Source organism: Schistocerca piceifrons, chromosome 9, assembly GCF_021461385.2.
Source record: "Schistocerca piceifrons isolate TAMUIC-IGC-003096 chromosome 9, iqSchPice1.1, whole genome shotgun sequence".
Lineage (NCBI taxonomy): Eukaryota > Metazoa > Arthropoda > Insecta > Orthoptera > Acrididae > Schistocerca > Schistocerca piceifrons.
In genome coordinates, this window is record NC_060146.1 from 218,882,608 (window position 1) to 218,907,551 (window position 24,944).

General features: G+C 39.4%; 1 protein-coding gene across 1 annotated transcript in view; it reads left to right on the forward strand.

Moving 5' to 3' along the window:
* Nucleotides 1-717: 717 nt before the first annotated feature.
* Nucleotides 718-24,944, forward strand: part of LOC124717303 (1,5-anhydro-D-fructose reductase-like) — a 78,804-nt gene continuing 54,577 nt past the window's right edge. Inside the window, exons 1-4 of the mRNA XM_047244129.1 lie at nt 718-839; nt 11,014-11,181; nt 21,857-22,045; nt 23,824-24,083. Of these exons, the coding sequence (XP_047100085.1) occupies nt 765-839; nt 11,014-11,181; nt 21,857-22,045; nt 23,824-24,083 (692 nt within the window). The 5' untranslated portion in view covers nt 718-764. The remainder of the gene's footprint in view (nt 840-11,013; nt 11,182-21,856; nt 22,046-23,823; nt 24,084-24,944) is intronic.

Genomic DNA, 24,944 nt, shown 5'->3' on the forward strand with positions numbered 1-24,944 from the left:
TGCATTCAGTGGTATATGTGGATACTGTCAGCAAACTGTTGTAATTATCAATGACAATGAAGTAAGCAATAATCTTATTTCCTATCATTATTTTCCATTGGTGTGTCAGTGAGAAAAGGTTTCGCAAAGCTTTGAAATTATGTTGTAAGTTACCAAGTGCTCCCATTCTCAAATACTCGATGAATATAATGCAGGTAATTTGTGAGCTGTCACTTAATGCTGCCTGAAAGCTATAGTTACAGTTTATAAATTTAATATGTAACTTACTGTGTTAAACCTTTAATGTAAGTTTGTAACTCTCAATGAGTAGAGTATGACAGTATTTTTAACTTTTAAATTTGGCCAATAATTATATGAAACACTGAAAATCAAATTTTTGTTTCTCCTTGAAGCTGTTAGATAGGCAATCTGCAACTGGCGGTTGCTGACTATTAACACAGGTAATTCCGCCTTATGAGTTACAAGGTTGCAGTTGCAGCTGTCAAATAAGAGGCTATATGCTACTGGTACTTCAGTAGCAGAGTTGGGATGAGTTATCAGTGTACATCCCCATTCCATGAAGATATGAATGAAAGGCCACTTGATTTTAATAGCAGATGGTATCTCATAAGAGTTATCTCACTGTTTATGTAATGTCATAAAGGACAGGTAACAGATAAGGTAATTATGTAGATAATGACTATAAGTAGTGAAGTACTGAGTTATGCTGTGCAGTCTGCAGGCATTACACTAGTATTACTGCTTACTAACCCAGGAACAGCAAGATGACTAACAGGATGGAATACTTAACTTTCTTCAATGGACAGAAGATGCCCATTCTAGGGCTTGGAACAGCACAGGTAACATTTTATTACATGTCTACAGCTGGATTCTTGTAATCTCCCAAGCACTTTGTGTCCTTTTCATTATTTACTGAAAAGTCAGAAACTTCTCGATCTGGAATTAGTGGGAATACAGATGGAGAATCTACCAAGAAATTTTTAAGAGAAAAGATATTTGTTTTTGTTTATTCAGCAGTCATTTGCTGTAATAGTATTGATATATATTGCATAATTAATATATATGGTATCTTTACTTGCAGGTCTCATTGTGACTATATAATTTGATTCATTGTTATCAAACACTGGAAAATATAGAATGGAATAATGATAATGTTATGAAACGAATAGATTGCTACTCACCATATAGCAGCAATGCTGAGTCACAGATAGGCACAACAGAAAGATTGTCAAAGGAGTAAGGTTTCGGCCAAAAAGGTCTCCTGTTTGTGTGTGTGTGTGTGTGTGTGAGAGAGAGAGAGAGAGAGAGAGAGAGAGAGAGAGAGAGAGAAGGCCAAAAGCTTACTTGTTTGACGGTCTTTTTTGTTGTGTCTATCTGCAACTCATTTATTGTTATCTGTTTCCAATAAGAGTCAGACATAACACTTCATAATTTATAAAACTGAGTAATACTTTTCAATTTGGAACATCCTAGGTCGGACACCAACAATATGAAAAGGGTAGAGTGCTACTTGCCACATACAAAAGGCAGACACACACATTGAAAAATGGCTGCTACATGTCATTAACTATCCCTGATTAACGTCGTCATGAGAATCTGCTGCTCACATTCACACAATTAACATCTCTGTAGTAACATATATTTAACTTCTTTGAACCAAACCGTGGAGAACTTCCATTCCAGTCACGTATTTTGGTCAATTTAAGGAATGTTTGTGTTATGTATCTGGAAACTAACAGTAGTAATGTAAAGTGGGAACTAAAACTACTGCGGGGATGGTATTTTTTCAGACACTTGAATAATCTGCCACAGTCATAATACTGATTAGTAGGGTATTGTAAGGGCCTGCCTGTGAATATGAATATGATTTGAGAACTGAATGTCATAGTCAGTGACAATAAACGTGAAAATCTATTTTGCAGTTGTGTTGTGTATAGTATTGGACAGTTTGCCATAAAAACGGTTGTCAGCAAACAGCTGAGCCTCCTTCGATGAATGAGACACCGAGAGCTAACCAGAAATTGTAAGAAGTTCAAGTTGGACAAATTCGTATGCTTACTAGCTCTGCAGTTGATGAAGTGGTTGAAAGAATGAATGGTGAGACAAAAGAAAATATTCAGAAGAGTAAGGGGGAGAAAAATTAAATTTAACAGCGGACTGGAGTTTGATAACAGGAAAAGGAAAAATAGTAGATGGACATGGACTGGTGGAAGGGAATGAAAGAGGAAACAGCCCAGTAGAATTTTGCACAGAGCAGGATTTAATTGTTACTAAGTCTTGATTTAAGTGTCATTAAAGAACAGTGGAAGAGATCTGGGGACATTGTAGGGTTTCATATCTTTATCTATATAAAAATGAATGTTCATCTGTCTGTTCGTCTTTTATGCACCCCTGTACCATTCACCCAAGTGTGGTGAAACTTCAATGAGTTGTTTGTGATTGGGGGGGGGGGGGGGGGGAGAGAAACTTACCCCACAAAGCCATAGTGGTGGAAGTGAAAAGGAGATGATATAGCAGCATGGCTCAGGAAAATCTGGAGCTATTCCAACAGAATTTTATATATACGTGACTCATTATTTGTGTAAAAATGCTATGGGTGTAGTATACACCTGCCACCCTTACGGGAGGGTGTGGGAGTGAAAAGCCATGATATGTAAAAATATTTGATAACAACGGATATTACGGATATTATTATTGAATACGCAGTTTTCAGAGTTGGGGTAGAGATGAGAGGGGGGGTGACATGTAAAGGTGTTCAAACTTAATGTGCTGATGTTCCTTTCCTGTTTTTAGTTGGCTTAGAATATGTTAAAAGTGTGAAAAGCAATGGACTTCTTACTCGAGCCGTTCAAAGTGTCAGCCAGGTCATGAGAATCGGTACTGAAGTGAGCCAATAATTTTTTGATTGTATATAGACAAGGGCTAAGCTACGAGCAAAATGATAATTATTTAATGGTAAAGCAGAGATTTAAAAACCAAATTTAAAACTGCAAAACATTTTCATGGGTGACTGTGGAATCTACCTGCAAGGCATAGTTTAATAACTGCAGATTAAAACTAAAAGTATTGCTAAAAGGTAGGAAATTAAGGAGATGGGGCCTGGAAAAATTGGTGAAACCAGAGATTGGAGAGAACTGAGAATTTCCAAGCAAGCATTAAACAATGTTTGACTGAAACAGGGGAAAGGAATAAAATAGAAAATGAATGGACAGTTTTGAGAGATGATACAGTAAAGACTTTAGATGATAAAATAGACAAAAGGAATGTTTGCTGATGATATTGTAGTGTACTAGAAAGCATTGTCATTGTGTGACTGTAGGGGGATACAGGATGACTTGGACAGAATTTCTATTTGGTGTGATGAATGGAAGCTTGTTTTAAATGTACAAAACGTAAGCTAATGCAGATGAGGAGGAAAAACAATTGTGTAACGTTGGAATATTCTACTGATTGTGTGCTGCTCGATACAGTCACAACCATGAAAAGTCTGGGCATAACACTGAAAAATGACATGAAATGGAATGAGCACATAAGTACAGCACTAGGGAAGATTTATGGTGGACTTTGGTTTATTAGGAGAATTTTAGGAAAGTGTAGCTTATTTTTAAATGAATTGTCATATAGAACAATAGTGTGATACATTTTTGAGTATTGCTTGCGTGTTTGAGCTTCTCATCAAGTCAGATTTAAGGAAGACTTCAAACCACTTTTGAGGCGTGCTACGGTTCACTACTAGCAAGTTCAATCAACATGTGAGTATTATGTATATGCTTTGTGAACTCAAATGGGATCCACTGAAAGGAAAATAGCATTTATTTCACAAAACACTATTGAGGAAATTTATAGAGAACTGGCATTTGCTGCAGACTGCAGAACGATTCTACTGCCACCAATGTGCATCTCGTGTAGGGACCTTGAATATATGATAAGAGAAATTAGAACTTGTACAGAGGCGTATAGGCAGTTGTTTCCCTTTTCTCTGTTTGCGAACGGAATAGGAAAGGAAGTCATTAGTGGTGGTACAAGGTACCCTCTGCCATGTGCTGTATGGTGGTTTTCTAAGTATGTATTTATGTACATGAAGGCCCAGCATAACATACAGCTGCTGTTCCTGGATGTGCTAGTCAAATGGAGACTGACTGGCACACTAGGATGTAACATTTACCATAAACTGATGAGTACAGATCTATATTTACATGGCCCCAGCTCTCATGCACCTGACTATGAGAAGGCTGCCTCACTACTCTAGTACTTGGGGCTCTTGAATTCTGTGACCAAGAGAGCTTAGCAGCTGAGTTGGAGCACCTACAGAGAGTTTTCCGGAAGAACGGTTACAACCACTTACAGAGAAAGCAGAGAAACTTGCTCCCGTGGCACTTATTGCTTGCTTATGCTAGTGACATATCAGTAAAATTGGAAGAATATTTTGAAAATATATAGCAGACCGTGTGTTTTGCCCACTGCCCATGACAAAAGCCTTGTTGGGGTATGTTAAAGCCATCTCAGGACTCTGGAAACCGGATGTATGTATGTAGTTCACACCATCTGGACTGTACAAGAAAGACTGTGAAATACAGGCATCACATAGATATGAAACAACTGACAGTCAGAATTGTATCTCCAAAGGATAAAGCGTGAATTATGACAGCACTAAGTTTGTAAAACAGGCCAAAATATTCTGAAATTGTATTTTGAAAGACCCTCTAGAGGCCCAGCTATGTAATGAGCTGATAAATAAAGACTGTGGTTTTCAACTCCACCTCCAATGACCTCACTGTTGATGTATGTTAAATATCAATAATATTTTATGTTTCTAACTATGTAAGAGTTAGTACCCAGCCTCTATTGTGCTCAAAACACAACAGTCTGTGGGGAGATTCATTTATGGCATGCCAACTGAAGGGCTGAGATCGCACCACATGGATGTGCCGCCTCTGTACTGGCAGTGTCCCAATCCCCTCGTTGGTAGCACAGAGACCGAGGACCGTGTTTTGTGTCCCAGTAGCACAGCCCCCCGTCCAACTCGCCATTGGAGCCATGACCAGCTGCAGTTTGACTGTGGGAGGGAGGGGTATACAAGATGGTTCCCAGTTGAAGATAACCAGTAATCGGGACCACCTGAGAACCGTAATAATCAGTTTACTGAAATATTACACCATTTGAATTGTGTCACCCAGTTAATACCCAAGTAAACCTCAAAAAAATCAGTTTAGGTTCCAAATGTGGGAACTCATGAGACACTACTAACCCTATGACATATATTACAAGATAGACTAAGTAAAGAGAAAAACTATTTTTACTGCATTTGTAGATGTAGATAAAGTTTTGATAATGTTGACTTGAATATGCTCTCTGAAATTCCAAAGGCAGTAGGGGCAAAATACTGTGAGCAAAGTGTTATTTACAACTTGCACAGAAACCAGTCAGCGGCCATAAGAGTCAAACATGCATGAAAGGGGAGCAGCGGTTAAGATGTAAGACACGGTTGTAGACTGTAACTGATATTATTCAACCTGCACATTGAGCATGTGGTAAAGGAAACAAAAGTAAAATTTGGTAAGGGAATTAAATTTCAAGGAAAGATTTGTCAGTTTTGACAGACTAAAAGCTATCATTGCAAATATATGGAAAAGTGGAGTCATAACAGCAGATTGGAAAACTGCTTTGATTCACCCTCTACACAAAAAGGCCAACTAGACCAGTCCCAACAACTATCGAGGCATTTCATTCCTACCAGTCGCTTCCAAAGTGCTCTCACATACTCTTCTCACCAGATTAGAACAACAGACAGAACATATGATCGGTGAATATCGGGCAAGCTTCTGCCCACATCGATCCTGCGCAGAACAGATCTGGAACCTGAAGCTGATACTGTGACACCGTCAGTCGAACCGCACACTAGTCAGCTTCGTAGATTTCAAGAAAGCATACGACTCAATTCATCACACCAGTGCACTTCGTGAATATGGTGTAGATAACAAAACTATTTCATTAATTGAGCAGACTTTAACAGACACAACCTCATAAGGAAAATTCATGGAAGAAATTTCTGAACCTTTTCAAATTAGGACAGGAGTGAGACAGGGTGATAGGTCGTCCCCACTCCTCTTTAACCTCATACTGGACAAGATTATCAAGACATGGGAGAAAGAAATACCTGGAATAAATATGGGAACAAAGGACAAATGAATCAACATAAAGTGCCTTGCTTTTGCTGATAACCTAACAATAATTACGCGGACTCGTGAGGAAGCCAAACATGCCATCGAGAAACTTCATGAGGTTGCATCAAAACCAGACTCCAAATTTCTTACAAGAAAACACAATTCATGGACTCCAAAAGTTCAAATCTGAAACCACTTTCAACAAAATATGGTGGCATCAAAAAAGTTAAGTACTTCAGTTATTTGGGTGAAATGATTAGCAACACTGGCAACAAAAAAGTAGCTCACAAAACACGAGCAGAAAAATTACATGAAGCTTATACAATGACCTGGAACACATACAATAAGAAATCACTATCCACCCAAGCCAAACTTCACCACTATCATACAGTCACTCTTCCAGAAGCACTTTATGCAACTGAAACATCATCATTAACCATCAGCATCAAGGATATTGAGAAAATGGAAAGGCAAATACTCAGGAAAATATTTGGACTCAAGATTCAAGATGGTATCTGGATGTGCAAAAGCTTTGAAGAACTGTACTCAAAGACTGAATGTTTCATGTCAGTTGCACAGAATAGACAACTGAAATTCTATGGACATTTAGCAAGAATGGATGCTTCTAGAATGACCAAGAAAATCTTTCTTATCATCAATGCAACTCGCCAAACCAGGGCACGCTGGCTAACAGAAACCCAAAATGACACAGAACTCAGTATTGACCCACTAAAAACCACACAGACTGTGTACAGACAGAAAATCAACTCTCATAAGTTCACAACTAAAAACCAGATGGAAAAGAATCTGAAATGGAAAAACACATGGACACAAGAAAGAAGACAGGCCCATAATGAAAGGAAGAGGTGGTTTTGGCAAGAAAAGAAGAACAAGAAAGCTAAGAAGACCAGTGCTAACTAATGGTTGTGCGTGCTCCTTAGAGGGCAAAATGAATAAATAATAATAATAATATTTCAAGGAAAAGGATCAAAAGCTTCAAGGTTTGAAGATGACACTGTAACTCTGTCGTAGACAGCAAAGTACTTAGAGAATCAGATGAATAGAATGGGGAATGCCTTGAATATCAACAAAAGTAAAACAGTGGTAGTGGAATGTAGTTCAATTAAATCAAGTGATGCTGAGGGACTTAGGTTAGGGAATGAGGGACTGGCAGTAGTAGAAATTGTTGTAATTTGGAAAGTAGACTAACCGTCCATGGCAGAAATAACAAGGATGTAAATTGCAGACTAAAAACAGAAAGAAAAGTGTGAATGCCCAATATTGGTTTTAGTGTTAGGAAGTCTTTCCTGAAGGTATTTGTCTGGAGTGTAGTCATGTATGGAAGTGAAACACGGGTGACGAGCAGTTCAGATAAGAAGAGAATAGAAGCCTTTGAAATGGGGTGCTACAGAAGAATACTGAACGTTGGATGGGTAAATCGTAACTAATGAGGAGGTACTGAATAGAATTGGGGAGGAAAGAAATTTGTGGTATAACTTGTCTAAAAGTTGGGATAGTTGATAGGACTCATTCAGAAACATCAAGGGAGTGCCAGTTTAGTACTAGAGGGAAGTATAGGGGGTAAAAATGTAGAAGGAAACCAATGCTGAAACACAGTAAGCATGTTGAAATGGATGTGTGTTACAGTAGGTATGGAGAGAGGAAAAAGCTTGCAAAGGATAGAGTAGCATGGGGTGCTGCGACAAACCAGTCTTGGGACTGAAAACCACACCAACAACATTAACCTCATGTACAAATTTTTGATCACCCTGAAAAAGTACTACATTTTTACTTCTTCCCTTGACAAAAGATGATGTGTTTCTAAACAATGAGCATTTATGTCCCCATAGAGCCGACTTATTCCAGATAAGTAATGGGTACATAAACTGTACATGGAGTGACCAAAACTTGTGCAACTGGGCAAAGATTAAATATTTAAGGACAATAAATGTCGGCCCAAGAGCAAATTTTTCTGCCCCTGTCAGTTGTCTACACAATTGTGTTTTCTTCTCGATGCCTTTGGCATGAACTTAAGAAAAAGAACTGGGGTTTGTGAATACTTAATTTTTTTAGCAAGGAAGACAGAGAGAGAGAGAGAGAGAGAGAGAGAGAGAGAGAGAGAGAGAGAGAGAGAGAGAGAGCGTTTAATGCCATCAATTTGTTTGAGAAATAAATTCATCCTCTCTGGTTTTTTAATGGAGTTTATTTTTGCCACATTACCTGCCTATTAATTTTAAGAAATGTGATTCAATATTGCACAACTGTAGCAGTAATCTCCCTACTCGACAGAGTTTGCAATATATTCCAGCAGTTGATTACTTATACTTCTAATAATGTTATCATGAAGATGCTGGAGTACCAAATAAGAGCTATCAGATTATCTAGACTAAAATACCAAAGATACCTATTGGCTGACTGTTAAGTAGCTGGGTTCATTGTAAACATGCCTCTATTCTTGCAGATGTAGATAATGGTCATTATCTGATAATGATGAGTGTGGTCTTGTACATATTAAGATAAGGATAGAAGATGAAAAGCAGCACTCTAGAATAACTAAAACAGCAGCCTTCCTGTTAGTTTCACTGTATTGCACATAGTACATGTAAGCAAAGATATTATGTAGCGGTATTATACTAGTTCACTGTGGATACTGTGTATGAAGTGTAAAATTTCTTGGGTTCAGCTAGATAACAAATTAAAAGGAGTCAACATATGGCTGAACTTATTGAGAAGCACAGTTCAGCCTGTTAGAAACACTCTCATTTTGTTGACCTAAAGGCAAGAATGTTGGCTTAGTTTGCATATTTTTAGTCCTTGTTGTCTTATGGAATTACCCTCTGAGGCACTGCACATAAAGTAAATAAAGTGCCTGTTCAACATTCTTGATATGCATATTGAAAAGTAATGCCTCCAAATTTTTGTGTAAAAAGTCTTTAAGATTTTTAAATAAAACAAACTTTATTAACACTTCTTTATTCTTCATGTATATTTATTTCTCAAAAAAGTCGCACTAGTGACTAACACATTTCACCCAACAAGAGATCAATTTGTTGACACGATCACTGTAGAATGTTTGATTTTGGAGCCACTATCTCTACTTGCACCATTTCATCACTATCAAAATGAAGTCCTCAAAACAGTTTCTTAAGTTTTGGAAACAGACAAAAATGTGATGGGCCCAAGTCAGGACTGTACGGAGGATGACTGATGATTGTGAACGTAAGGTGTTGGATTGGTGCATATGTCACAGTGCTTGCATGTGGTCCGGCATTGTCATGATAAAGGAGAGAGTGCTCCATGTCTCACAAACTCTTAAAATTAATGCTTTCAGTTTTCTGAAATTCTTGCAATTCATGGATATAGTTACACTTCATGCCACCATGTTACGTGCTACAATTTGGAGCCCCCTAGCAGCAAAGTGTTTCAGCTTGTGTCAGCAAAGCAGGAAAGTTAATTGAGTAATATGCCTGACACGTACTGCCTCAACCAATATTGAGAAAAGAATAAGAAATTCAGAGCCATTACTTTTCAGAAAGGTGTAATGAGTGAAAGTTCACAACATGTTAGATATTCGTGTGTGTGTGTGTGTGTGTGTGTGTGTGTGTGTGTGTGTGTGTGTGTTGGTTCGTTGCGAACATAATATGGCAATATTATGAAAATGATAGAGTGCTACTCACTATATAGCGGAGATGTTAAGTCACAGATAGGCACAACAAAAAGACTGTCAGACAACTAAGCTTTTGACCAAAAAGGCCTGCATTCTAGGATGCGCGCACCCCCCCCCCCCTCCCCCCCCCCCCCACACACACACAAACACACGATCTCTCTCTCTCTCTCTCTCTCTTTCTCTCTCTTTCTCTCTCTCGACCACTGTGTCTGGTGTGTTTTGTCTAGTTCGAAAAAGCTTACTTATTTGGCAGTCTTTCTGTTGTGGCTATCTGTGATGTAACATTCCCACTATATAGGGAGTAGGAATCTATCCTTTTCATAATATTGTCATTATTCCATCCTGAACATACTACAAAATAAAGAAAAATCCCCAAGTTTACAGTGAGATTGGAAAAAGGAAATAAAACTTCTTCCAGCCAAAACAACAAACAACAATTTGCCTTTTACATGCTGTCAGAAGTAAATAAATATGATAACAATCAGAAGCAAACAAAAAAATCAATAGAAAGCCAATGAAAGCATTATGGTCCTTAAAGCAAAAATGTATGAGATTCACTGGAAGTTTTGTCATTGATGTTCTCGTTATTGATGTTCTTATTGTTGATGTTCTCATTACTGATTTTGAAAAGTATTAAAGCATTTTAATTGGCTTCAGTTTAGCCACCCACATTAAACTGCTTATTTGTTGCGCAATAAAAATGTAGCTCTTGTGATGAAGTGATTCTCAGCTCAATAGGTAAAAATGTTTTCACAAAAGAGATGTGCCTGAAGGAATTAATATTGGATATGGGAACGGTAGAAAAATAAAGCAGTTAGAAAATAAGAAAAAAATTATATTAGAACATTTAAAGACTGATATATCACCTGTAATTAAAGAATGTTTTCCTATATGAAACTAATTACAAATAATTCACTAAAATAACTTTAGAAAATGTTAACTTGTAGTTTCAGATGTATGTCATATTTATGTTGATATTTTCAGATTACTCTGTCCATCTGTGTGTATTGGAATAAAATAAATGCCAATGCCTGCGACATGATACAATTGGTCTTTATTCAGTTGCACATAGATGGACATAATCCAAAACTAACAAACTTACTTTTATAAAATTAATTTACTTTTTCAGTAAACAGGATTGTTAGCTACAAACAAATTATCATTTTACTGTTTATGTTACAGGCACTGGGAGATGATGTAGAGAAGGCAATAGACAAAGCTCTAGAGATTGGGTACAGACACATAGATACAGCCCAGAGGTATAACAATGAAGCTCAAATTGGGAGGGCATTGAAGAAATGGCTTGATTCTGGAAAAATCAAGAGAGAAGATCTTTTTATTGTGACAAAGGTAACAAGTTTTCACTTTTGCTGTACTATAGACTTGGGAAACATTGTGTCAAGTTGCAAAAAGAAGCTTATTAAACTCAAAATAAGCAAGAAAAAAATAAAAGGCCATGAAAACAGTAAAAAGGTGATATGTTTCTTAGAAGCGCTGTAAGATCAAAGTGGAATGTTCTAGTTTGCTTTGTTTGATAGATTAATGAACCATAAAACAGCTAATATTAAGCTTAGTGGCAGTAAGTGGACATCAACATCACCGGATAATCAGTAAAAAGTATATGACTCAAGACATTTGTACTACAGATAAAGAATGTAAGCTTCTTAATCACATTACTTGAAATTAAAATTTTGAGCTATTGTCTCACTGACGAGTAAATATGAAAGCTGAGCTCAAGCATGCAATGTGGTTGATGTGTAAAGAAAATAGCTGGAATCAACTAGGTAAGGGGTATCAAGTGCCAGTATCAACAGCACACATTATGAAAAACTAGAAAACATTAGCTTATCAAAAGCTACAGCTGACTATTTTTTTCATTGTTATGAAAGAGAGTGATAGATGTCTGAATATACAAGATGGATATTGGTTCTTTGCATGCTCACATTAACTCCACAATTGAACATGAACCTAGCACAAACAAAGAAAATCCAGATGTTTCGAACTGTAGTCTTAGATCTACAAGTGAGAAAGCGAAGAACAGTGAGCGAGCACAAGTGAAGGATTCCTGTAGATTGAGATGTCTGGCATTTTTGAAATGCACCGGCATAAACGTAAAGTGAGAGAGGGAAACCATCACTGTGAACTAAGTCTTAAGACAAAGGAACTGAACACAAAATCATCAAATGATTGGGAAAAATTGAAAAGTGAATTTAAAGTAAATTAAATCAGAGAAAATGAACACGAAAAGTAAATGCGGGTCTACAAGAAAAATTATGCTGCATGAATCTTCTAATATTGAAGATGGTGAAGCTCTCTTACAAGACAAATCTAGCTGTGAAAGAAAAACATAAAAATTATGACTGTAAAAGAAGTGTAATTAAATTATTATATGCCTGTGGTGTTTATACGACAGAACATCAAAGTCCTATATCAGGGGCAAGTCGATGAGACAGAAGAAAAAAACAACAAAATTAAATTCATGTAACCAAGTCTGTTTTTTACACAGATCGAAAAAAAGTTTTGCATTACCCCGGTTCCCAGAACTTCTGAAGATAGACATTGATTGTGGATAATGTATCGCAGACACAGTACCTTTGACTGTTCAGAGATGTCATTAAACCCACCCAAAGATGTAAACAACCATGCATGAGCAGTGCCTCTTAAACGGAGAGGGTCCGACAGCCGATCAGTTCCAGTCATTCCACCAGGAAGGTGGTACACAGCTCATGTTGTCTGTAGTTCGACCATGCCTAGACGGTCAATACCGGGGTTCAACCGCTTCTGCATTGTTACTTTGTGCCAAAAGGGCTCTCAACAAGGGAAGTGTCCAGGTGTCTCGGAGTGAACCAAAGCAATGTTCTTCGGACATGGAGGAGATATAGAGACAGGAACTGTCAATGACATGCCTCACTCAGACCGCCCAAGGGCTACTACTGCAGTGGATGACTGCTACCTGTCGATTATGGCTCAGAGGAACCCTGACAGAAATGACACCATGTTGAATAATGCTTTTCGTGCAGACACAGGACATTGTGTTAAGATTCAAACTGAATGCATCAAGCTGCATGATGCGTAACTTCACTCTTTGCAACCACGACACCATGCAGCACGGTACACATGCCAAATGGACTGCTCAGGATTGGCATCACATTCTCTTCACTGATAAGTGTCGCATATGCCTTCAACCAGACAATCGTCAGAGATTTGTTTGGAGGCAGCCTGGTCAGCTGAACGCCTTAGACACACTGTCTAGCGATTGCAGCAAGGTGTAGGTTCCCTGCTGTTTTGGGGTGGCATTATGTGGGGCCGACATCCATTGCTGGTGATCATGGAAGGTGCTGTAATGGCTGCACTATACGTGAATGCCATTATCTGACCGATAGTGCAAACATATCGGCAGCATATTGGCAAGGCATTCATTTCCATGGATGACAATTTGCACCCCCATCATGCACATCATGTGAATGACTTTCTTCAAGGTAACAACATTGCTTGACTAGAGTGACCAGTATGTTCTCCAGACATGAACCCTATCGAACATGCCTGTGATAGATTGAAAAGGGCTGTTTATGGAAGACGTGACCCTCCAACCACTCTGAGGGATCTACGCCGAATCTCCATTGAGGAGTGGGACAATCTGGACCATCAGTGCCTTGATGAGCTTGTGGATAGTATGCCATGAAGAATACAGGCATGCATCAATGCAAGAGAGTGTGTTACTGGGTATTAGAGGTACCAGTGTGTACAGCAATCTGGACCACTACCTCTGAAGGTCTCACTGTATGGTGGTACAACATGCAATGTGTGATTTTCATGAGCAATAAAAAGGGCGGAAATGATGTTAATGTTGATAGCTATTCCAGTTTTCTGTACAGGTTCCGGAACTCTTGGAACTGAGGTGATGCAAAACCTTTTTTGATGTGTGTATTTTCTATGATTCTGTACAAGTAATTTTGCAACATTTGTATCCACAAATATATTAGAGGCCTATTCATCACAATTGCCTCATTACTGAGCATCATGACCCAATGAACAAAGTGTCTCCATCCTAGACAGTTAGCAGCTTCTCTTAGAGCCTGCTGAAAAGCTAGACCACAGATCTTCTTGATTTGATGAATCCACGTGTTTGCTGCTCTTCCTCTTAACCTCTTGCCCTCTATTGTCCACTCAAGGAGTATTTTCTCTAGGTTTCCTCCATCTCTTCTCACATTATGGCCAAAGAACTGGAATTTTTTTTGTTTGATGTGAGAAGAAAGGCATGTGGATATACTGAGTTGCTAAATAATGGACATATTTCTTCTTATTTCAGTCCATTTTATGCACATCATCCTGCGCCAGGACCAAAGCTCAAATGCATTGAGGTGGTGTTTGTCTCTGTCTTTAAAGGTCCATGTCTCATAACCATAAAAGAGGATGGAAAACAAAAGTGTTTCAACAAGCCACACATTTGTGGTGTCTGTTATTGCTCTGTTCTGCCAGATTTTGTTGAGTTACTTCATAGCCACAGTGAGATCCGTCTTCTTATCTCATCTTCACAGCATCCTGTGTCACAGATGGTTGACTCAAGATAGATGAAAAATGCACAACTTCCAGTTAAGGTCCAATCCATATGATAGATTAATGTCTTTTACTTTTGTTACTAGCTCAGCAGGTTCATCACCACTGCTGGCTAAAAGTACGGTGTCATCAGCAAACAGGGGGTTGTTAGTAGTTTTGCTGCCAATTGAGATCCCTTTAGTCCAACAATCAAGAGCATTCCCAATTACATGTTCTACATAGATATTGCACAGTTGGCAGAATGTAACACAACCCTGTCTGACACCTGATACATTGAAGAAATCAGATGTGCCATGAGGTGATTACTATATAGACTTCTGATCAGTGCTATCAAGTGTGTTGGGGCACCAAACTCTGCAATTACATGCCACAACTTTTCCCGTACAACACAGTCAAAGGTTTTCCTGTAGTGAAGGAAGCACATAAAGACAGGAACACAGAACTCTCACAATTTATTAATTATTTGTTGTGCATTGAGAAGCTGTTCACGAATTCCTTTTCCTTCCACAAAACCTGCTTGTTCTGTGGATATGCGAGGCTGCATGCAGGGCTTCAAATGCTGAGTCAAGACATAGAGAAAAATTTTGCTTGTGTGGGATGCAAGAGCAATGATTCAAGAATTGGAACAGTTCCTGATTGACCTTTTCTTGTGTCTGGGAAGAAGAGAGACTTCAGCCATTCTTGTGGGTGCTCCCCGGTTTTCCGTATCCTTGTACACATTGTATGCAGTGCTTCGATACCATCCTGTCCCATTTCCTTGGCCATCTTACCACATGCATCTACACCTACACATATTCTCTGCAAACCACTGTAAGGTACATGGCAGAGGTTACAGCTTGTTGTACCAGTTATTAGAGTTTGTTCCTGTTCCATTCACATATGGAGCATGGGAAAAATGATTCTTTGAAAGCCTCTGTGCATGCAGTATTATTCTAAGCTTATTCTCACAATTCCTATGTGAGTGATATGTTGTGTTGTTGTTGTGGTCTTCAGTCCTGAGACTGGTTTGATGCAGCTCTCCATGCTACTCTGTCCTGTGCAAGCTTCTTCATCTCCCAGTACTTACTGCAACCTACATCCTTCTGAATCTGCTTAGTGTATTCATCTCTTGCTCTCCCTCTACGATTCTACATATCACTGTAGAAAAAAATCGTGGAGTGATATGCAGAGGATTGTAATGTATACCTAGAATCTCCATTTAAAGCCAGTTCTTGAAACTTCGTTAATACACTTTCTCGGGATAGTTGACATCTGTCTTAAAGAGCCTTCCAGTTCAGCTCCTTCAGTATCTTTATGACATTCTCCCATGGAATAAACAAACCTGTTACCATTCCTGGTGACTTTCTCTGTGTACATTTGATATCCCTGTTAGTCCTATTTGGTATGGGTCACACAGACTTGAGCAGTATTCTAGAACTGGTCACAGGAGTGATTTGTAAGCACTCTCCATTGTAGACAGATTGCACTTCCCCAGTATTCTACCAATAAACCAAAGTCTACAACCTGCTTTACTCGTGACTGAACCCACATGGTCATTCCGTTTCATATTTCTACAGAGTATTATACCCAGGTGTATTTTGGTCAATTCCAATAGGGAATTACTGATATTATAGTCATAGGATACCATGTTTTTTCATTTTGTGAAATGCAAAATTTTACATTTCTGAATATTTGAAACAAGTTGCCAAGCTTTGCACAACTTTGAAATCTTATCAGGATCTGACTTAATATTTATGCATCTTCTTTTAGATAGTATTTCATTATTGGTAACTGCATCAGCTACATAAAGTTTCGGGTTACTATTAATACTGTCTGCAAGATCATTAATACACAACATTAACAGCAAGGGTCCCAACACAGTTCCGTGGTGTACACCCGAAGTTACTTCTACATCTGACAATGACTCTCCATCCGAGGTATCGTGTTCTGTTCTCCCTACCAAAAAGTCCTCAATCCAGTCACAAATTTCTCTTCATACCCCATATGATTGAACTTTTGACAATAAGCATGATGTGGTACTGAGTCAAATGGCTTTTGGAAATCAAGAGATACTGCATGTACCTGGCTGCCTTCGACAATAAGCATATGTGTGGTACTGAGTCAAATGTTTTTCAGAAATCAGTAAACACTTCATCCACACAGTTGCCTCGACCCAAAGGTTTCAATATGTCACGTGAGAAAAGTGCGAGTCGGGTTTCACACGATCGATGTTTTTGAAATTGATGCAGGATGGCATTGAGGAGGTCATTCTTTTCAAGATACTTCATTATGTTTGAGCTCAGAACATGTTCTAAGAGTCTGCAATAAATTGATGTCAGGGGTATTGGGCAATAGTTTTGTGGGTCACTTTTACCGTCCTTCTTGCAGACTGCTGCAGTCTGTGCCTTTTTCGAAGAATTGGACACGGTTTTTTGTTCGAGGGATCTATGACAGCTTATAGTGAGAAGAGGGACTAACTCAGCTGCAAATTCAGTGTAGAATCTGACAGGGACTCCTTCAGGGCCTGGAGCTGTGCTCAGTTTTAATGATTTTAGCTGTTTCTCAACACTAGTGACACTAATACTTATTTCATTAATCTTTTCACTGGTATGAGGATTAAATTGGGGCAATTATCCTTTTTAAAGGAACATTTTAAAATGGAGTCCAGCGTTTTAGCTTTTGCTTTACTACACTCAGTTTCAGTTCCTGTCTCATTCGCTACAGACTGGACACTAACTTTGGTGCCACTAACAGCCTTTACATATGACCAGATTTCTTTGGGCTCTGTGGGAGGTCATTTGACAATATTCTGCTGCAGCAGTCATTGAAGGCATCACACACTGCTCCCTTGATGGCCAAATGCATTTCATTCAGCATCTCTTTACCTGTAGCCTTATGCTCTGTTTTACACCTACTATGCACTAATCTCTGTTTCTCTAGAAGTTTCCTTGCAGTGACTGTATACCATGTAGTTTCCCTCCCATTGTGGACTGTTCTACTATGTACACATCAATCCAGTGCATGATCAACTATTCTCTTAAACTTGAGCTAGAGTTCTTCTATGTGCTCCTGACCTGTGCTGAAAGTTTCAAGGTCCTCATTCAGAAAAGATATTACTGATTTTTTTATCTACACACATCAAAAAAAAGTTTTGCATCACCCCAGTTCCCAGAACTGCTGGATATTGTATCACAGACACAGTCCCTTTGACTGTTCGCAGATGTCACTAAACCTGCCCAAAGCTGTAAACAACCATGCATGAGCAGCACCTAATAGACAAAGGTGGTCCGACAGCCGATCAGTTCCAGTCCTTCCACCAGGAAGGAGGTACATGGCTCATATTGTCTGTAGTTCAACCATGCCTAGACGGTCAATACTGTGGTTTGATCATGTCTGCATTGTTACTTTGTGCCAGGAAGGGCTCTCAACAAGGGAAGTGTTCAGGTGTCTCAGAGTGAACCGAAGTGATGTTGTTTGGACATGGAGGAGATACAGAGAGACAGGAGCTGTCGATGACATGCCTCGCTAAGGCCACCTGAGGGCTACTACTGCAGTTCCATTACCTATTGATTATGGCTCGGAGGAACCTTGACAGCAACGCCACCTTGTCGAATAATGCTTTTCGTGCAGTCACCGTACGTCATGTTATGGCTCAAACTGTGCGCAATAAGCTGCACGTTGCGCAACTTCACTCCCAGTGTCTGTGGCGAGGTCCGTCTTTGCAACCGTGACACCGTGCAGTGCGGTACAGATGGGCCCGACAACATGCCGAACAGACCGCTGAGGATTGGCATCGAGTACTCTTCATTGATGACTGTCGCATATGCCTTCAGCCAGACAATCATTGGAGACGTGTTTGGAGGCAACCTGGTCAGGCTGAACGCCTTAGACACACTGTCCAGTGACTGCAGCAAGGTAGAGGTTCCTGCTGTTTTCAGGTGGCATTATGTGGGGCCAACATACGTTGCTGGTGGTCATGGAAGGCACCGTAATGGCTGTACGATATGTGAATGCTGTCCTCCGACTGATAGTGCAACTGTATCAGCAGGATATTAGCAAGGCATTCGTCTTCGTGGATGACAATTCACACCCCCATTGTGCACACCTTGTGAATTACTTCCCTCAGGATAACAACATTGCTCAATTATAGTGGCCAGCATGTTCTCCAGACATGAGCCCTATCGAACATGCCTGGGATAGATTAAAAAGGGCTGTTTATGGATGACGTGAGCCACCAACCACTCTGAGGGATCTACGCCGAATCGCCATTGAGGAGTGGGACAATCTGGTCCAATAGTTCCTTGATGACCTTGGGAATAGTATGCCATGATGAATACAGGCAAGCATCAATGCAAGACAATATGCTGCTGGGTGTTAGAGGTACCAGTTTGTACAGCAATCTGGACCACCACCCTTGAAGGTCTCGCTGTATGGTGGTAAACATGCAATATGTGATTTTCATGAGCAATGAAAAGGGTGGAAATAATGTTTATGTTGAGCTCTATTCCAATTTGCTGTACAGGTTCTAGAACTCGTGGAACTGTGATGATTTAAATTTGTTATTGTATGTGTTCAGTTTACTGAAAATTTATATCTTTCTGCTTGTTTTAGTCACCTTTGTACTTTGGTATTCATTGTTGCCACAACTGCATCATGGCCACTGATACCAGTTTCGATGTGGACATCCTCAAAGAGGTCAGATCTATTTGTTGGAATTAGATCCAGTATGTTTCCTAGCTATCTGTTCTAGATATCTTTCAGAAAAGCCATTTAGTACTGTACCACATTATCTTGTATCATTTCCACCTCTAAAAAACTGTAATTTTCCCAATTAATTGTTGGAGGATTAAAGTCTCCACCAATGATTACAGTATGATTGGGAAACTTAACTTACATGTGAACTGAGGTTTTTTCTAAAGTTTCCAGTAACATCAGGAGACAAGTATGGTGGGTGATAAAAGGATCTAATTATCATTTTATGTCCTCACCTGATACGGAGTCTTGCCCAAACAACTTCACATGCAGCTTCAATTTCTATCTCAGTGGATTTGAGTTTCTTGTCTACTACAACAAATATACCACCTGCAGTTCCCATTTGTGTATCGTTTCAATATACACTTAAATTTTCCCCAAAAAGTTCACTGCTATCAATTTCAGGTTTCAACCAGCTTTCTGTACCTAGTATTATGTGAGCTTCACTGCTTTTCATGAGTAGTTCAAACTCTGGCACTTGCGAATGCTTCGGCAGTTTACCATTAGGATTTTAGTACTCTTACCTGTGGGAGGCACTTCTTTGAATCCCTCACTGATACTTCTGGATTTCCTGCAGATGTTGTTATCTGGATGGGATGGAAAGTTGCCTAATCTAAAAAGCTCTTGTGTGCTCCCCACACACAGTCAGCTACCTGAGTAGCAGCCTCTGATGTGTAGTGCACGCCTGATCCATTTAGGGGTACCATACAGTTCTCAAGTCCAGCAAGTCACAGCCCAACTTGTCACATAACCTTTGAAACCTCTGATCCAATCCTGATACTCGACTCAGAATCAAAGGAACATGATGAGTTCTGGGGACAGTGGTGCAGATTGTGAGCTTTGTTGAAACTCCATGTCTTCTTAACCTTCTCTGCCAAGTCCTGGAATGACCCAAGTATGACCCTGGGGCCCAGATGGCAGGCATCATTTGTTACAACATATGCTCCAATCTGCAGTTGGTTGCACCCAGTTTTTCCCTGTTGCTTGCTGCCATTTCCCTAAGAGGTACCATCATTCGCCATATTTTTGAACTGCCAATGATTAATAGACTCCCAGCCTTTTTCTGTTTGCCTTCTCTTCACATACTTTCCCCAAATCAGGTGAAGTGAGTACATTTTGTTGTGATACATTGTGAAGGGTAATAGAGGTGATCTACAAAGCTAGCATCCAGTATCCTTGAAATCAGTTTGTCATAGAATCTTAGTACATATTCTGACCTCAAACACAATGAGGCATCTCGAAGAGAATGACCTCCTCCATGGCAACCAGCATGGATTACAAAAACATTGATCATGTGAAACATAACTTGCACTTTTATCACATGATGCACTGAAAGCTTTGGCTGAAGGCAATCTGGCAGATGCAGTACCTTTTGTTTTCTGAAAAGCATTTGACTCAATATCACATCTACACATACTATGGAAAGTACAATCATATGGGGTATGAACTGAAGTTTGGGACTGGATTGAGGGCTTTTTGGTAGGGAGGGTGCAGCATGTTATCTTGCATTGTCATTGTCAAACGTAGAAGTAACCTCCAGCATGCCTCAGGGAAGTGTCTTGGGACGCTTGCTGTTCATATTGTATGTTAATGACCTTGCAACAATATTAATAGTAACATCAGGCTTTTTGCAGATGATGCAGTTGTCTATAATGAAGTACTATCTGAAAGAAGCTGAATAAATATTTGGTCAGATCTTGATACGATTTTAAAGTGGTTTAAAGTGTGACAACTTGCTTTAAATGTTCAGAAATGTAAAACTGCACACTTCACAAGATGAAAAAACACAGTGTCTTACAGGGACTGTATTATCAAAGAGTCACTGCTGGAATCAGCCAACTCAAACAAATACCAGGGGTAATACTTTGTAGGGACATGAAATGGAAAGATAACATAGGCTCAGTCATTCATAAAGCATGTGGTAGACTTTGGTTCAATGGTAGAATACCGGGGAAGTGTAATCAGTCTATAAAGAAGATTGCTTACAAATCACTCATGTGACTGGTTCTGGAATATTGCGTAAGTCTGTGGGACCTGTATCAAATATGACTAATGGGGAATACTGAACGTATACAGAGAAGGGCAGCATGAATGGTCACAGGCTTGTTTAATCTGTGGCAGAGTGTCACAGAGATACTTATTTAACTGAAATGACAGACTCTTGAAGACAGACGTAAATTGTCTCAAGAAAGTCTATTAACAAAGTTTCAAGAACTGGCTTTAAATGATTACTCTAGGGATATACTACAACCCCCTATCTATCACTCACACAGGGATTGTGGGGATAATATAGGAATAATTACTTCACATACAGAGGCACTCACACAACCATTCTTCCCGTGTTTCCTATGTGAATGGAATGGGTTGAAACCCTAATAACTGGTACAATGAGACATATGGTCTGCCATGCACCTCACCATGGTTTGCAGAGTATACTTGTAGATGTAGTAATACAGCAAGGATAATACTTTTACAGTTTCATGTGGTCATTGTATAGCCATTATACGTATAACAGAGAATGCAAAAAAATATGTATTTAAGGAGTGGGAGAGTAGCAAGTCGGCAGCTATTCCTACCTTGTTGCACTTCGGCTGCTGTCCAGAAAATACTTCCAGATGGTGTGATGGAGTACCTGTAAGCAAAACAAGATGTCTTTGTGAGCATTCCTACTTTAGCAACCATAGAAACTTCTTTCATTTTCCAGAACTACTTATAAAAGAACTTTCTTCTCTCTCAGCTGCCATCGACAGGAAACCGTGCAGAATGTGTGGAGAAGCACCTGAAGCAGTCACTGCATGACCTGCAGCTGGACTATGTCGACTTGTACCTTGTGCACCAACCAACTGGTTTCCAGGACGTGGACCCAAAGGATAACGGAGGCAAAATGTTGCTCGATGTGAACACAGACCATGTCAGCCTATGGAAGGTTAGTGTGTAAGCTGGTGTAAAAGGCGTCAAACGTTTTCACGGATATTCTGTAGACAGATGATTAACAGGAATGTTTGTTTTATTTTGGCTGTAACAATATGACTTCCTTAAAATACCTGACTATATAACTACAGACACCTAACAGTCTCATGGGTGGTAATTTAGCTCCTAAAACAGGTATCATATGTTGATTGAGAGTTGCTTAAAATGTCTATATGTAACAAGAGAATCATAACCAAATAGTCTGGTAATTTGATCTTTGATAACTCTCAGTTTACTTAGGAATCATGCAGAATAACACATATGTTGCCCTGTTTCTGTGACTGCTGTAATTTGTTGTGCTTCAGATGCTCCTTTTTTATAGACCATATTACAAATCTGTATAAACTTCACTATTTGCGTTCATCAGATATGATATTTAAGCATATGGTTTACTAGCCACCTCTCAAATTGCTAGTTCCAGCTATAGGCATTGTGAAATGATGATAATGATGATGACAACAATTCCAAAAAAAACTGTCTTGTAAAGCTATCCATTGTTTAATCCTCTTTCTGAGCTTATCATCTCTCATAATAGAGGGCTGGTGACTCAGTTTTTCAGGCTAGCGGATGGGAAATTGCAGTACAGAGAGTGGAAACCAACATTGTCGCTCGTTGCTATGGTCCTAGCTGATAGTTTGCATAGTGTTACCAACTCTGTGTGTATATAGTGTGTGTAGTGACTGGGAGTGAGATTTGAGTGAACAGTGTACTGCCAGACTTTTACGCAGCTAAATAACTTCTCTGCAAAACAGCATCATACACTAGGGAGAAACCAAACATGGTGCAACTATTTTCAGTGGGCGCTGATGACCACGCTGTTTAGCGCCCGAAAACCTCAAACCACACACACACACACACACACAACTATTTTCAGCAGACCATCCTTGTATTCGAGAGGGTGAAGGCCCAAATCTCATCCAGCTATCCTGATTTAGGTTTTCTACAGTTTACCTAGATAACGTCAGGCAAATGCCATGATGGTTCCTACTATAAGGCTGTGGCCAAATTCCTGTTCCACCTGTGTGAAACTAGGCACCTGTAACTATGTAAATGCCTGTATGTATGAATTTTGTTATTTTCATTGTTCTTAGGCAAATGTTAGTTCAATCAAGATCTTGTCCCATAGTTATGAACAAATGTGTTTGTGGAGTAATTATCAGAGTTAATACAGATGTGTACAACTGGTTGGTAAATGTACTCATATGGTTTGGTTAAAATCTCCAATGCTTTAAACTGATCTTTACAATGAGCTCAATTGCTGTTTTTGGTTATTGTTCTTATGGTCCTGTTCTGTAGTTTGAAAATTGTGTTCATACTTCATGTATTTGACCCTCATAAAAGAATTACATTGCTAATAATTGAGTGCATGCATATGAATAGTATGTAATTAAAAGACACTGTCTGTTACACACTAATGGCAGGACTCCAAGGGCATAACATGCTGATGACATTTGGCTGAAAGCATCATTAAGTGTCCACAACACTTGAACTGGTAACAACAATGTAAGGAAAAGATAGATTGGTACTTACCGTAAAGATGATACAGTAAGCTGCAAACAGGCACTCAACAAAGCACACCTCACGCAAACGTGACCGTCATCTCCAGGAGCTCAGACCAGACTGCAGTGTATGCAGATGCCATAAACATTTAATTTAGTCTCGTAATTTTCACTCTTGAAACTCAAATAATAGCATTTGTTTTCTTAATGTTCGTTTTAACTCTATTGCCGGTAGGCGATGGAGGCGCAGGTAGATGCAGGTCGGGCCCGATCTATCGGACTGTCCAACTTCAACGCGAGGCAGGTAAAGCGCGTGTGGCAGTCGGCACGCATCAGGCCAGCCAACCTGCAGGTGGAACTGCACGTCTACTTCCAGCAGGCCGAGCTGCGTGCGTTCTGCCGGGCCCTTGACGTCACCGTCTGTGCCTACATCCCACTGGGGGGGCCACACCGACAGCCTCCCAGCCACAATGCAAATGCTGCAGATGCTAACAAGTATGTACCTATTTCTTTTTTTTTTAACATATTTTATGACAATATCACATGATCCTTTTGTAACACCTTAACCAGTTTCAACAACTGTCTTCTTTAGGATGTGGAGACATTAAAAGAGCAGGCAAAGACCATTATATGCAGGGACAGTTTGAGAACATTTTTCTACACGAGTGACACGTCTGCAGTCCTTTGTGACCATTATCATTGAAGGTAAACTCTTCCAGGTTTTTAGGCTACATCACAATTCTTCTGTACTACCGATGTTTTGGCCTCTCTGCTGGGATCTTTTTCAGGATCTTGTCTTTGAGGTCAGCTGGCTGTGAACATCACAAGATTCCAGTAGAGAGCTAATCGTGTAATGCGGCCTAACAACCTGGAAGATTTAAACTTCAAGTGACATATTATTTGATGCCCCCTTTCCCCTCCCCCTTACATGAGACATAGGTTGCCTTCCCTTGGGCTTTTGGTAAGACTTTAAGCTAAATCTCGATAATGGAAATAGTTTGTTTTCCGCTTAAAGTATATTCTACATAGACAATCTTTTGTAACATAAATAAGTTTCTTAATCTTATTCCAGTGCTGAATATTAAAAGAAGAAACAATTTCCATTTGAGGCAACATATGAGATTTTTAAAAGTTTTTAGTGGAAGCAAAAGAAAGTAGATCTATTGCATTGTTTAACAAAATAAAAATGTGCTACATCTTAAACAGAGTGGAAACAATAAAAATATAAAATTTATGTTTTTGTCTGTTTAACAGTGGAACTTTACAAATTCTGTACTTTACAAATTGTTTCACTTTCTGTTGGAAAAAGTGGCAAAGAAGTACAAAAATTATCGCACAAAGGAATTATAGATATTG